At 41.7% G+C, this 13,487-nt stretch overlaps 1 protein-coding gene across 1 annotated transcript in view; it reads left to right on the top strand.

Annotated features, from left to right (window-relative positions):
• Nucleotides 1-13,487, top strand: part of si:ch211-102c2.8 (trichohyalin) — a 41,103-nt gene that overhangs the window by 26,089 nt on the left and 1,527 nt on the right. The window contains exons 24-29 of the mRNA XM_037531818.1: nt 1,134-1,260; nt 4,688-4,759; nt 5,476-5,666; nt 9,133-9,159; nt 10,608-10,683; nt 12,618-12,839. Of these exons, the coding sequence (XP_037387715.1) occupies nt 1,134-1,260; nt 4,688-4,759; nt 5,476-5,666; nt 9,133-9,159; nt 10,608-10,683; nt 12,618-12,839 (715 nt within the window). The remainder of the gene's footprint in view (nt 1-1,133; nt 1,261-4,687; nt 4,760-5,475; nt 5,667-9,132; nt 9,160-10,607; nt 10,684-12,617; nt 12,840-13,487) is intronic.

Below are 13,487 nucleotides of genomic sequence, written 5' to 3' on the forward strand. Positions count from 1 at the left end.
GGACATGGTTTTAAAAGATCAGAGATAATGTTGGTTTGAAGGAAATGTTGGTGGTTCCAGTAAAGCAGAGGTCACTAATAGGGGCACCGTGGTCAGAGTCCAGATCCAGACGCTGTCCTATGCGGACCTGGACATATAACCGATAAAATATGGAGAATTATTTAATTTTGATGGGGTGGTCTTATTTTAATCGTGTAACTTTTCAAGCCTTTGCGGTGCCACTTTAGCAGCCCAGGAGACTCACAGACCAATCACATGCGTTGTAAATATGACATGTGACGCTACTCAGCCAATCAGATCTGTGCAAAACGGACAAATATTGTTGAAATATGACTGAAACATTCTTTATTTGATTTGATATTCAGTTGTTCTCTGAGTTAGATGTTGATACACCTGCTAGGCTACTTCAGTTTATAGTATATGGCACTGAATCATAATGTAAGTTAGACTTTTGCTTGATATCATCATCATCATCATCATCATCATCATCATCATCATCATCATCATCATCATCATCATCATCTATTTGGCAGTTATGTATTGTTATTTGGTACTATTTGACAAGATAGCACTGTTGTTCTTAAGTTTGGTATCACTGCTCAAATCAATAAGATAAACAAGAACCATTCAGTTTCAGATATATGTATAATTATGGTTCAAATATGTTGGTTCCATGCAACCTGATACGTTTCAAATGATCAGTAGGACACTAGCCATCTGTAATTAACAATAAAGAAATTTTGGATGATGGACAGAGCTGAAGAAGAGACTTAAATGATGGAAAAAGCTGTATAGCATCTAGAATTAAGTTACAATAAAATAATAACTAGTATACAACATGTTTCAGACATCACTCTCAAGGCAGATGAACAAATAGGTGAACAGATCATTTGAATACACTATTTAACATTTTTATTTACTTCCTGTTCACATGTTCAAAATACCTTGTGGTGAACAGAGAATTTTTTTTGTGTATGAAATAATAATAAATGTTAATATTGCAATTACATTTGAAGAGTACTATTTGCATAAGTATGTTTATAAACTATATAGAGTATATAATCTTATATAGGATTAAATGTACTGTGTGTGTGTGTGTGTGTGTGTGTGTGTGTGTGTGTGTGTGACTGTAGTGCTACAGTGAGCGAGGCCGTGCAGGCGCTGCAGTCTCTCAGAAAACCTCTCCAGCAGCTCATCATCAGCCTGCAGACTCGCATCAGCTCACTCACTCACGCCAACCAGCAGATCAGCGCAGAGAAGGCAGGTGCACAACTCACGCGCGCACACACACACACACACACACACACATACTTATTGCTATTGTCGGAACAATATTTTATATATACAGTGAGTCCAAGAAGTATTTGATCCCTTGCTGATTTTCTTCGTTGGCCCACTAATAAAGACATGATCATTCTATACTTTTAATGGTAGATGTATTCTTACATGGAGAGACAGAATATTAAAAAGAAAATCCAGAAAATAAATCTAAGGAATATATATTAATTGATTTGTATTTCATGGAGTGAAATAAGTATTTGATCCCTTAGTATTCATTAGCAGTTCTGGCTTTTACAGACCAGTTAGACACTCCCAATCAACTTGTTACCTGACCTGAAGCCACCTGTTCTCACTAATCACTTGTGTGAAAAACACCTGTCCACAGAATCAGACAGATCACACAGATTTCAAGTCTCCAACATGGGTAAAACCAAAGAGCTGTCACAGGACCTCAGAGTCAGAATTGTTGACCTTCACAAAGCTGGAATGGGCTACAAAAAGATTAGTAAGGTGTTGGATGTGAAAGTAACAACTATTGGTGCAATTATCAGAAAGTTTAAAGAGTATAACATGACAATCAACAGACCTCGGCCCGGTGCTCCAAAGAAGATTTCGCCTCGTGGGGTGGCAATGATGCTGAGAACGGTCAGAAATCGTCCTGCAACCACTCGGCAGGAGTTAGCAAATGACCTGAAGGCAGCTGGGACCACAGTTTGCAAGGAAACAATTGGCAACACTTTGCGCAACAATGGATTCACATCCTGCAGTGCCCAAAAGGTACCCCTGCTGAAGGGAGCACATGTGGAGGCGCGCCTCAAGTATGCCAATGATCATTTGAAAGATGAACCAAGTTATTGGGAGAAGGTTTTGTGGTCAGACGAGACCAAAATTGAACTTTTTGGCCTCAACTCCACCCGCCATGTGTGGAGGAAGAAAAATGCTGCCTATGACCCCAAGAACACTGTGCCCACCGTCAAGCATGGAGGTGGAAGCATAATGTTTTGGGGGTGTTTCTCTGCCAAGGGTACAGGGCTACTTCACCGCATCACTGGGAAGATGGATGGAGCCATGTACCGCACAATCCTGAGGGACAACCTCCTCCCCTCTGCCAGGGATCTGAAAATGGGCCGTGGTTGGGTCTTCCAACATGATAACGACCCTAAACATACAGCAAAGGCAACAAAGGATTGGCTCAAGAAAAATCACATTAAGGTCATGGAGTGGCCCAGCCAGTCGCCAGACCTCAATCCGATCGAAAATCTATGGAGGGAGCTGAAGGTCAGAGTTGCCAAGCGACAGCCCACCAACCTTCGTGATTTAGAGAGGATCTGCAAAGAAGAGTGGGCCAAAATTCCCCCTGGTGTGTGTGCTAAACTTGTGGTTAACTACAACAAACGTCTCACCGCTGTGCTTGCAAACAAAGGCTTTGCCACTAAGTATTGAGTGTGTTTGGCAAGAGGGATCAAATACTTATTTTCCTCATTGAAATACAAATTAATTAAAATATATTCTTTAAAATTATATTCTGGATTTTTGTCTTGATATTCTGTCTCTCCATGTTAGAATATATCTACCATTAAAAGTGCAGAAGGATAGTGTCTTTATTAGTGGGCAAACAAAGAAAATCAGCAAGGGATCAAATACTTCTTGGACTCACTGTGTATATATATATGTATATCAAACTCACCATCAAACAAAGAGAGGGTTTGACGGTGTGCGTGAGAGGGTTTGACAGTGTGAACGAGTGTAACTGTGCGTGAGAGGGTTTGACAGTGTGCGCGTGAGAGAGGGTTTGACAGTGTGCGCGTGAGAGAGGGTTTGACGGTGTGAGCGTGAGAGAGGGTTTGACGGTGTGTGTGTGAGAGGGTTTGACAGTGTGAGCGAGTGTAACTGTGTGCGTGAGAGAGGGTTTGACTGTGCGCGTGAGAGAGGGTTTGACTGTGCGCGTGAGAGAGGGTTTGACGGTGTGCGTGAGAGAGGGTTTGACAGTGTGAACGAGTGTAACTGTGCGTGAGAGGGTTTGACAGTGTGCGCGTGAGAGAGGGTTTGACGGTGTGAGCGTGAGAGAGGGTTTGACGGTGTGAGCGTGAGAGAGGGTTTGACGGTGTGTGTGTGAGAGGGTTTGACAGTGTGAGCGAGTGTAACTGTGTGCGTGAGAGAGGGTTTGACTGTGCGCGTGAGAGAGGGTTTGACGGTGTGTGTGTGAGAGGGTTTGACAGTGTGAGCGAGTGTAACTGTGCGTGAGAGGGTTTGACAGTGTGCGCGTGAGAGAGGGTTTGACGGTGTGAGCGTGAGAGAGGGTTTGACGGTGTGAGCGTGAGAGAGGGTTTGACGGTGTGTGTGTGAGAGGGTTTGACAGTGTGAGCGAGTGTAACTGTGTGCGTGAGAGAGGGTTTGACTGTGCGCGTGAGAGAGGGTTTGACGGTGTGTGTGTGAGAGGGTTTGACAGTGTGAGCGAGTGTAACTGTGCGCGTGAGAGAGGGTTTGACGGTGTGTGTGTGAGAGGGTTTGACAGTGTGAGCGAGTGTAACTGTGTGCGTGAGAGAGGGTTTGACGGTGTGCGCGTGAGAGAGGGTTTGACGGTGTGCGCATGAGAGAGGGTTTGACAGTGTGCGCGTGAGAGAGGGTTTGACAGTGTGAACAAGTGTAACTGTGTGCGTGAGAGGGTTTGATTGTGTGCGTGAGAGAGGGTTTGACTGTGCGCGTGAGAGAGGGTTTGACGGTGTGTGTGTGAGAGGGTTTGACAGTGTGAGCGAGTGTAACTGTGCGCGTGAGAGAGGGTTTGACGGTGTGTGTGTGAGAGGGTTTGACAGTGTGAGCGAGTGTAACTGTGCGCGTGAGAGAGGGTTTGACGGTGTGCGCGTGAGAGAGGGTTTGACGGTGTGCGCATGAGAGAGGGTTTGACGGTGTGCGCGTGAGAGAGGGTTTGACGGTGTGAACAAGTGTAACTGTGTGCGTGAGAGGGTTTGATTGTGTGCGTGAGAGAGGGTTTGACGGTGTGCGCGAGTGTAACTGTGTGCGTGAGAGGGTTTGATTGTGTGCGTGAGAGAGGGTTTGACGGTGTGCGCGTGAGAGAGGGTTTGACGGTGTGCGCGAGTGTAACTGTGTGCGTGAGAGGGTTTGATTGTGTGCGTGTGAGAGGGTTTGACGGTGTGCGCGAGTGTAACTGTGTGCGTGAGAGAGGGTTTGACGGTGTGCCTGAGAGGGTTTGACGGTGTGCCTGAGAGGGTTTGCCCACCGCTCCGGGCAAGTGTGCTCACTACCCCCTAGTGTGTATGTTCACTAGTGTGTTTGTGGTGTTTCACTGCACGGATGGGTTAAATGCGGAGGTGATATTTCCCCACTGTGGGACTAATAAGGGTCACTTAATCACTTAAAGTGTTTTTGCTTTGTGTGAGTGCTTCAGGAGCTTCAGAGGGACCAGTTGACGGCAGATAAGGAGAGAGCTCTGAATGCGTTAAAGGAGAAACTCATACAGGTGTGAGTCACTTTACTCACCCCAGTTTTTCTTATGGTCATCTCCACCCACCAAATTAGTCTTTCACTTTGTTACCACGCTGGGAGGGTGACGGCCTTTTTTTCACTTATTACCAGCTAACATGAAAATGGTAACTCGCACAACTTTCAGATCGGCACTGTCACAGTTGCAGGAAAACCTTGTATGTCCAAAACTGTAACTTTACAGGCGAAGGAAAAACAGTCTTAAAGGGCAACTCCACCAGTTTTTCAAAAAAAAAATGAAAATAATAGAAAGATTTAGATGTAAACAAAGTCTTTCAGAGCAGTTTGGTGTGAAACAATCCACTCTAGAGAAACCAGCCAAGTCAGTGACGGTGATGGAAACCAGACGTCTGAAGCATTTAACACCTCTGAAAGCTCCTTGCAGAAAGTCACTACATGAAATAGTTAGATATATGCTGCCTGAAGTCTGACACATTCTTTTATGATGGATTCGTGTTAAAGTTTTGGCTTAAAATGTATTTTAACCCATTTATTTTAATTCATTCATGGTGGAGGGATATATGCAGGGTGTTGTAAGGCAAAATAGTCTCCCAAACTTTTTTAAATTCAGCTTTATGACTATTTTACCATCATTATTACACAAAAACTCTTTTTTGTGAGTCTTTTCAAACTCAATTACTGGTTTGGCTCTGTTCCTGTATGTGTGTTTTACGTGTGTATTTGTTTCTGAAGGAGCACATAGAAGAGCTGAGCAGTATGAGTTGGGTGCGGCTGGGTGAGGATGATGATGGTCTGCGCAGGCAGCTGCAGGCTAAAGATGAAGAGCTGCGGCAGGTGCAGAGAAACATGGCGAAGTGGAAGGAGAAAACAACCAAACGCCTCGCCCAGAAGTTTGAGGAGGAGCTCAGCACTGAGCTGGAGAGGTTGGGATTAGAGACACCTACACACATTTGCTTTTGTCATATACAGGCTACAGTAAATATTGGTAATTATATATATATATATATATATATATATACACTTTAGTTCAGTTGCTTGTTAACACAAATAGCTAATCAGCCAATCACACGACCGCAACTCGCTGCATTCAGGCATGTAGAGGTGGTCAAGACAACTTGCTGAAGTGCAGACCGAGCATCAGAACGGGGAAGAAAGGGGATTTAAGGGGCTTTGAACGTGACGTGGTTGTTGGTGCCAGACGGGCTGGTCTGAGTATTTCAGAAACTGCTGATCTACTGGGATTTTCACGCTCAACCATCTCTAGGGTTTACAGAGAATGGTCCGAAAAAGAGAAGATATCCAGTGAGCGGTCAGTTGTGTGGATGAAAATGCCTTGTTGATGTGAGAGGTCAGAGGAGAATGGGCAGACTGGTTCCAGATGATAGGAAGACAGCAGGAACTCAAATAACCAACCGAAATCTCTGAGGAAGGTTTCTAGCACCTTGTTGAAAGTCTGCCATGAAGAATTAAGGCAGTTCTGAAGGCAAAAGGGGGTCCAACCTTTTAGTAGCAAGGTGTACCTAATAAAGTGGCCTGTGTGTGTGTATATGTATGTATGTGTGTGTGTGTGTGTGTGTGTGTGTGTGTGTGTGTGTGTGTGTATATATATATATATATATATATATATATATATATATATATATTTATAAAATTAACTATACAATAATTATTTAACTCTAAACTCTGCTGCATTACATTTAGCATTTATATATCCATGACAGATTTTTAGTGTCATTTTACCATTACTGATAAGTGTCATGACAGATATCAGACACTCTTACAAAATATGGTGCTTCAAGGGTTCTTCAGGAAAGAAAATCGTTCTACATAGAACCTCGAACACTCGAACCCTTTGCATGATTAAAGGGTTCTTAACATCTTGAAAGGGTTCTTCAGACTGATGGAGAATATACTGTAGATTATTGTTTCCCTATGGGCCACGGACCACCAGAACCCTTTAGAGGTTCTGCAGGCCTGAACTCAGGGGGAGGCAGTAGTTCGTAGTTGGCTGGCAGAGGCCTATAAATAAAAACGCTGCAGTCGCAGGCTAATTAAATGTCATCGCTTTGGCTTTCCTCTTCTTATACTAGCAGGTCAGCACTGTGTACTGTCAGCATAATCTGCCTGCTTAACGTCTGACTCTTTAGAGACTCTTATTGCTCTCGTATCGTTCCTGCGGCTCCAGCTGCAGCTGATAAAAAAGACAGACCAGGATTAAAATAACAGCGAAGAGATTTGTTTGATTTCTGGCTCAGCATCTGCGAGCTGAGTAGTTAAACTCAAACTGATAAACGGATGACAAAGAGGCAGATATCAAGTAAGGTTATTATTACTGTTGATTGTGATGACGCTAATCCAAAAGCCCACTGAGTGGTGGAGTGAGGTTTATTCCACATGAGGCAGTAAAACTCTCAAACCTAAAGAGACTCCAGACTAAACAGTTACTCCTGTGGGAGTATTTTCAGTGAAAAGGTGATGGACTGCAGCTCCAAATCACAGTCTGCATCTACAGCTACCGTTTTTTCTGTTTGATTGAAGTGAAATGGACAATCTGATGTTTTTTAGGCCCTAATTCACAGGTTTGCAGTGTGAGCAGTCCAAAAAAAGGATGTTTTAAATTTTTCTGTGTGCTTTATAGTTGTAAACAGTAGGCTTTGGGGTGGAAAAGGTTGAGAACTCGTGCTGTAGATAGCTCTGTATGGAACCTTTTTGATTCTATACAGCACCCAAAAGGGTTCTTCTGTTCAATCGAAGAACCGTCTACAGCACATTCATGCACATTTTCCATCAATCTGAATAACCCTTTCATGATGTAAATAACCCTTTAATCATCCAGAGGGTTCTTTGAGTGTTCACAGTTCTCTGTATAACCCTTTTCTTCACTAAAGAACCCTTGAAGAACCATCTTTTTTAAGAGTGTAACATTGGATGTCATGACAGCTTATGTCACTTGCTAATTTTTCCTGTGTACTCAGACACTGTGGCATCTGTCATGACAATTCCCAGTGATGGTAACCCGACACTTACATTACTAAACAAAATCTGTCCTGGCCATTCATGACACCATATGGCATCTGCCATGACGTGTTCATGCCATGGTTATGGTTGATGGCAAACCTTACCTTATTTTAAAGCTGTATTATTTTGAATTTTATTTGTTAAAACTGAAAAAAGTGGCATTACTGAGCCAGAAAAAGGAAAAAAAGCAGGCCGGAATATGTGTGTATGCGCTGCTGTGAGTCACTGTAACGCTGCAGCCGAATTCAGACACGAGCAGATCGTAACATGAGAGTTTTAATCTCGAATCAAGGAGTGAGCAAAATCGAAAACAGTAAACAGTCCAAGGGTCAAAACACAGGTCAGAAAACCCAGGCAATGGTATCCAAAGGGCAAGACAAAAAGCTGGAAAACAGAGAATCCAAACAATGGTCAAAATACACGGAATGACAGTCATAACAAGAACACTTGGTAAGATTGGAGATACAATACTTCGTCTTCTCTACGCTAAGCCCAGGCTTATATACTAAACATACCTAGTCATATGACATACCACACAGGTGCAACATGTTAAAACTCAGGTGATTGAGCCGCTGATAGGAGCGCAAGTCAAGGTCAGTTGTCACATGATCTCCTGTTGACTTCTGGGAACTGTCACGATTGGCCCCTCCTCAGTCTTCCATGTGCTTCTTTGTTTTGATTCCTTCCCTGTCCGGCCCCCTTGTTTTCTTGACTCTGCCCCTGATTTGTTCCACCTGTTTTCCACCTGTGTCTTGTGAACCATCGTTATCCCTGTTGCATTTAAGCCCAGTGTTTTCCCCCTGTGTGTTGGCTGGTCTTTGGATGTGTTGTTTGTGCTGTTGGAAGCGGTTTGTATGCTAGTGTTTTGTTATTCCGGCCTCCGTTGTGTGTTTCAGTCTGTGTTTATTTCATTATCTGTCCCTCCATTTCTCTGTGTTGGCTCGTTGAACCTGGACTGTTATGACCATGACCCTGGATTTGCCCCGAATAAATCTTGCTTTTCTCTGCATATGCGTCCGCCTCCTCATCGCTCCTCGTTACAAACTTGAGTCCACGCTTGACTCCGGTTATGAGTTGGACGGAAGCATGACAGTCAACCTGTAAAGCCTGGAATAATCATTTAAAATTGAGAGTGTTGGGTCGAGTTTTCTGGACCACTTTACTCATTAACTTCACACACACACAGGCTCAACAAGAAGGTCTGGCTTGATGTTTAGGCCTCAAATACTAAAGCAAGTCCTTCATACAGGTCAGAGTGACATATGTAGCTTGTATAACCCCCTGTAAAACTCCAACACACAAAGACAATCAGTCTCATCACGATTGAATAACTATGACTCCAATAAAGGCAGTTTTGTGCTTTGCCAACAGATGGAAGGTAGACTGGATAAGGAAAAGGTAATGTAGATCCTCCAGCAGAAACAGGTTCACTTAGACTAGAGGCTTATGCCTGTTTGTAGAAGGCATCAGTGTGCTGATCCAGGATCAGCTCCTCTTTAATTATTCAGCATTTCTTAACACCGTTCCTTATGGTGATCCATTTTACTATGACCAGCCTGCACACCAACTACTTGGGGGCAGATTTAAAAGAGTTAAACAAAGACATCTGAATGTGTCTCCAGTGATATCTTAAGAGAGGGTTCATGGGTTTGTTAGGATATGAGGGGCCAAAACTGATCCTGCATCAGCACTCATAATACTGATAGATCTAATGATTACTCTCCTTTCTGCAGAGTCTGAGACACTAACACTGCCTGTCCAACTAAAAACAAGCTTTTAACAAACCTGTTATGCTCTGGTTGCAGTCTAACAATCTAATAAATCCAACTGTAGGTCTGCACTTAGTGTTTGTGTTAGCATTGGCTTTTTCTAATGATAAAGCTGTTTTGTAACAGTTTGTAATTGCTAGCAAGTGTTAGAGAGTATTATATTACCAGAGCATTTTAATGTTGATGCTTGAGTACTATATGCATGACATTTATTCATTAAAAAATCCTCGAATAGTTCATAGAGCCTTTCTGATATTGTACTTCAATCTTCCACCAGCTAACTCCAAGTTATGCAAGTTACACTATTTGTCATTATACTACTACTATTTCTTTTTGTACAAGCGTTTGGCAGAGAAATATTAGAAAGTTTGATATTGTCCCTTTACGACATGTTTCGATATGCTTCCTTTACGTTTTGCTTAACTACAACAAAAGTAAGTTTATATTGTTTAAAGAAACGTGTTGTACATTTACTTTTTTGTGCTTAATTTTTTAACGCGCATCTTAAATGCACTTTAGATTTCATGGACCTTATATAACATTATATAAAAAAGTTGTTGACATGCAGTGGGACGTATCCCATAGACCAATGCAATGCAAGTGGACACTTTCACCACTTTTTTACATTGCATCTGTTGTTTTTGTCAATATAATTATTGTAGTAGTATTTTATATATATATATATATATATATATATATATATATATATATATATATATATATATATATATATATGCATATGACTGTAATATAATCTCTTTTCGGTGCCTAGATCATGAGTCACTGTGTCCTATAGCAGTGGATTCCTGTATTCCTATTGCATATTGCAGTTCCACTTTACATGGCTTTTACATATTAACAACATGTGAAGCCCCCCCCCTCCCCCAATCTGTTTTCCATTTTTAATGTATTTCTATTAATTATGCTCTTTTCAATCACCTGTGTTTCATAACTGAGGCAGTAGAGAGAGAAATAGGCCATAGACCACTTTTCACGGTGCATGTATTGTAGACCATACATGTATGAAAAACTTTATTTGTAATTTTAGTTGTTTTTATTACTTATTGTGTTTTGAAGGAGAGTCTCCAAAACCAAGTTGGAGCCACAACGGAGACTGGAGCTGCTTGAGGGAGAGATGAGACACTTGACTCGGGTAAAAACACACAAATGTGGATGTAACTATGTTGTCATAATAATTATTCAACTATTAAAACAGTGCACTTTTTGGTGGAAGAAACTGCAGATATTTAAAATAATATTTAGGCAAACTTTACTTCAGGTTAGTTGTTCATAAGACGTCCATACAGCTGTATTCAAAAGTTTGAGGGCCCTTGGTAACTTACATGTTTTGTTGATTTTTTCTAAGTTTAAATAGGTGAACACATCCTCTACAGAGAACCCACTTCTACACCTTTTAGTGCACTGTTAGTGTTTATTTGCTGAATTTAATATATTGAAAAAAAAATAAAAATGAGGTCTGTGCAAAGGTTATGGCACATTTTATATGTTTTATTTTTTCCAATATGTTAAATTCAGCAAACAAATAGTAACTGTGCATGAATTTTACCTTTTATCTACACTAATTTTCATGTAGACAATCAAAATAACTTGCAATTTTACTGACGTTGTTCAAATGTTTGCATATGACTGTATATAAACCTTTTATGACAGCTGACATTAACCTACATAGACGCTCATAAAGGTTTATTCCAACAAGCTTATTAAGGTGAAATGACATTGACCATTGAAATAAGTCTTTATAAATGCTTATGTAAGTTTGTCATGAAAGGCTTATGGAGGTGTCATGTAGCCTTACTAATGCTGTCGTTCAGTAAAGTGTTAGTTTTTTCTTTACTATGCAAAACTCTTATAACATCAATAAAACATATGAATGAGTACATTAAAGTGAATAATCGCAACCAAGGTGTTATTCACAAAAACACTCGTTTTCATGTTCTAACCCTTAAAAGAAGACGATAGTAACAGCAATAATTAGCATGTATGTGGGTGCTGTACTACGACAGTGTTTTCGGGCCACTGTTAATAAAAATAAACTTAGTAGACTTCAGGAAGTCATACTATTTTGAGAATAAAGGTCATAATATTTGGAGGATAAAGTGGGCTAACTGTAGGGGGGCTGTCGTAACGCACAGGGTCTCGGTTGCTGTTCTGGAGCTGGAGCTCCACTCACTCCGGTCTCTTTGTGGATCATTTTGATTATCGTTCTCACTGTCTGTGGAACTTCATGCCCTCTTTGAATGGGGGAGATGTTGCCCTGATAGCCGTGTAGACGACCCTGCCTGAGATTCTCCATAAACAACACAGACAGACGGTTTCCTCCGAGTCCGTCTGGCTCTTTATTCAAGATAAACGCAGTTTCCTGCTCAGCTGTTTCAGCCGTTTCTTAGAACAGGCTGGTGCTGATGTGCAGGACAGACTGGGAGACTGAGTGTTTCTTTATGGCTGAAATCGATATGAAAGTATAACTTCACCAACTCCAACACCCCTCATTTAACATGAGGAGGTGCTGCCTTCCCTTTGCGAAGCCTATGGCCACAATTTTGCAATCTTTCCTGGTATTAGTGACACTGTCTTATTTCTACAACTTTTTTTTTTCAAAATATTACTTATTTTCTCGAAATAGCACAAATCTTTTCTCAAAATAAGTGATACTTTTTTTTAATCCCACAAACGGGGAAATTCCACCTCCGCATTTAACCCATCCGTGAAGTGAAACACCAAATACACACTAGTGAATACACACACACACACTAGGGGGCAGTGAGCACACTTGCCCATAGCGGTGGGCAGCCCTATCCACAGCGCCCGAAGAGCAATTGGGGGTTAGGTGTCTTGCTCAAGGACACCTCAGTCATGGACTGTTGGCACTGGGGATCGAACCAGCGACCATCCGGTCAAAGGGCCAGTTCCCTAACCTCCAGCCCACGACTGCCCCCATAATATCATACTGTGCGACTTTGTACCATTTTCATTTTTATTAAGTGGCTCTAAAACGCTGTCGTATCTGTAGTTATAGCTGCAGCATGAGGCTTGTTTTGACTGGCCCATCTCTGTGTCCTCCTTCAGAACTACAAAGACCAAACAGACGTGGCATCTGCTTCTTCTGCTATTGTCCCAGACTTGGCAAGCACTCCCAGTGGCCACGACCTGGCTTCATACAAGCTACTACGGCACCTCCAGAGCCGTATCCATCAGCTCCAGGCAGACAACCAGACTCACCCACCCAGCCCTGTGCATCCCAAGGGGGTCCGAGAAGCTGGAGACTTGGCAGGGTCCTACCTTGAAACTGTATGTTAACATCCACATGTATGCAGTAAATACTAAATGTTGTATTAAAAATGTGGCATAGAAACATTTTCAGCTGAAATCATTTCAGCTTAAAAGACGACGTAATTTCACTGATCTTTCTAAAATTTTGCAGAATTAAGTAGATAAGATGTAAACAAACTCATTGAGTGATTTGGTCTGTTCTAGAGAAACTCCCAAAGTCAAAATTGTTCACAGTGGTGGTGATAGGAACCAGACTGGAGCATCTGAAGCATTTTGATGCCTCAAAAAGCTCCTTAATTATAGTAGTTTTAAAATAAGAATTTGCCCTAAAACCAATTTTATAATCCCTTCATGGGGCAAAACAGTCCCCAAAGATTATCATTGCTGCCAGGGCAAAACCTCGTATCTACAGACAAAATTTAAAAAAGGCAGTTTTGCCCTTTATGTTGCCAAAATTTCCTGATGAATAGACCAACAGAAATAGTCCAAAATAACTTGAGAAAAAAACATTTATCCATTTACTGCCATTAAAAGTTAATGTTTTTCCTTCTCCTGTGTAGTTACCTTTTCGGAGTATGAGTTTTTATTCTGACAGCAGCGATATTGCATCATATCCCTGCATAATCATAAGACTCATTCACTCATGCACTCGTTTGCTGGCGGTTT

The sequence above is a fragment of the Pygocentrus nattereri genome, chromosome 20 (assembly GCF_015220715.1).
Source record: "Pygocentrus nattereri isolate fPygNat1 chromosome 20, fPygNat1.pri, whole genome shotgun sequence".
Taxonomy (NCBI): Eukaryota; Metazoa; Chordata; class Actinopteri; order Characiformes; family Serrasalmidae; genus Pygocentrus; species Pygocentrus nattereri.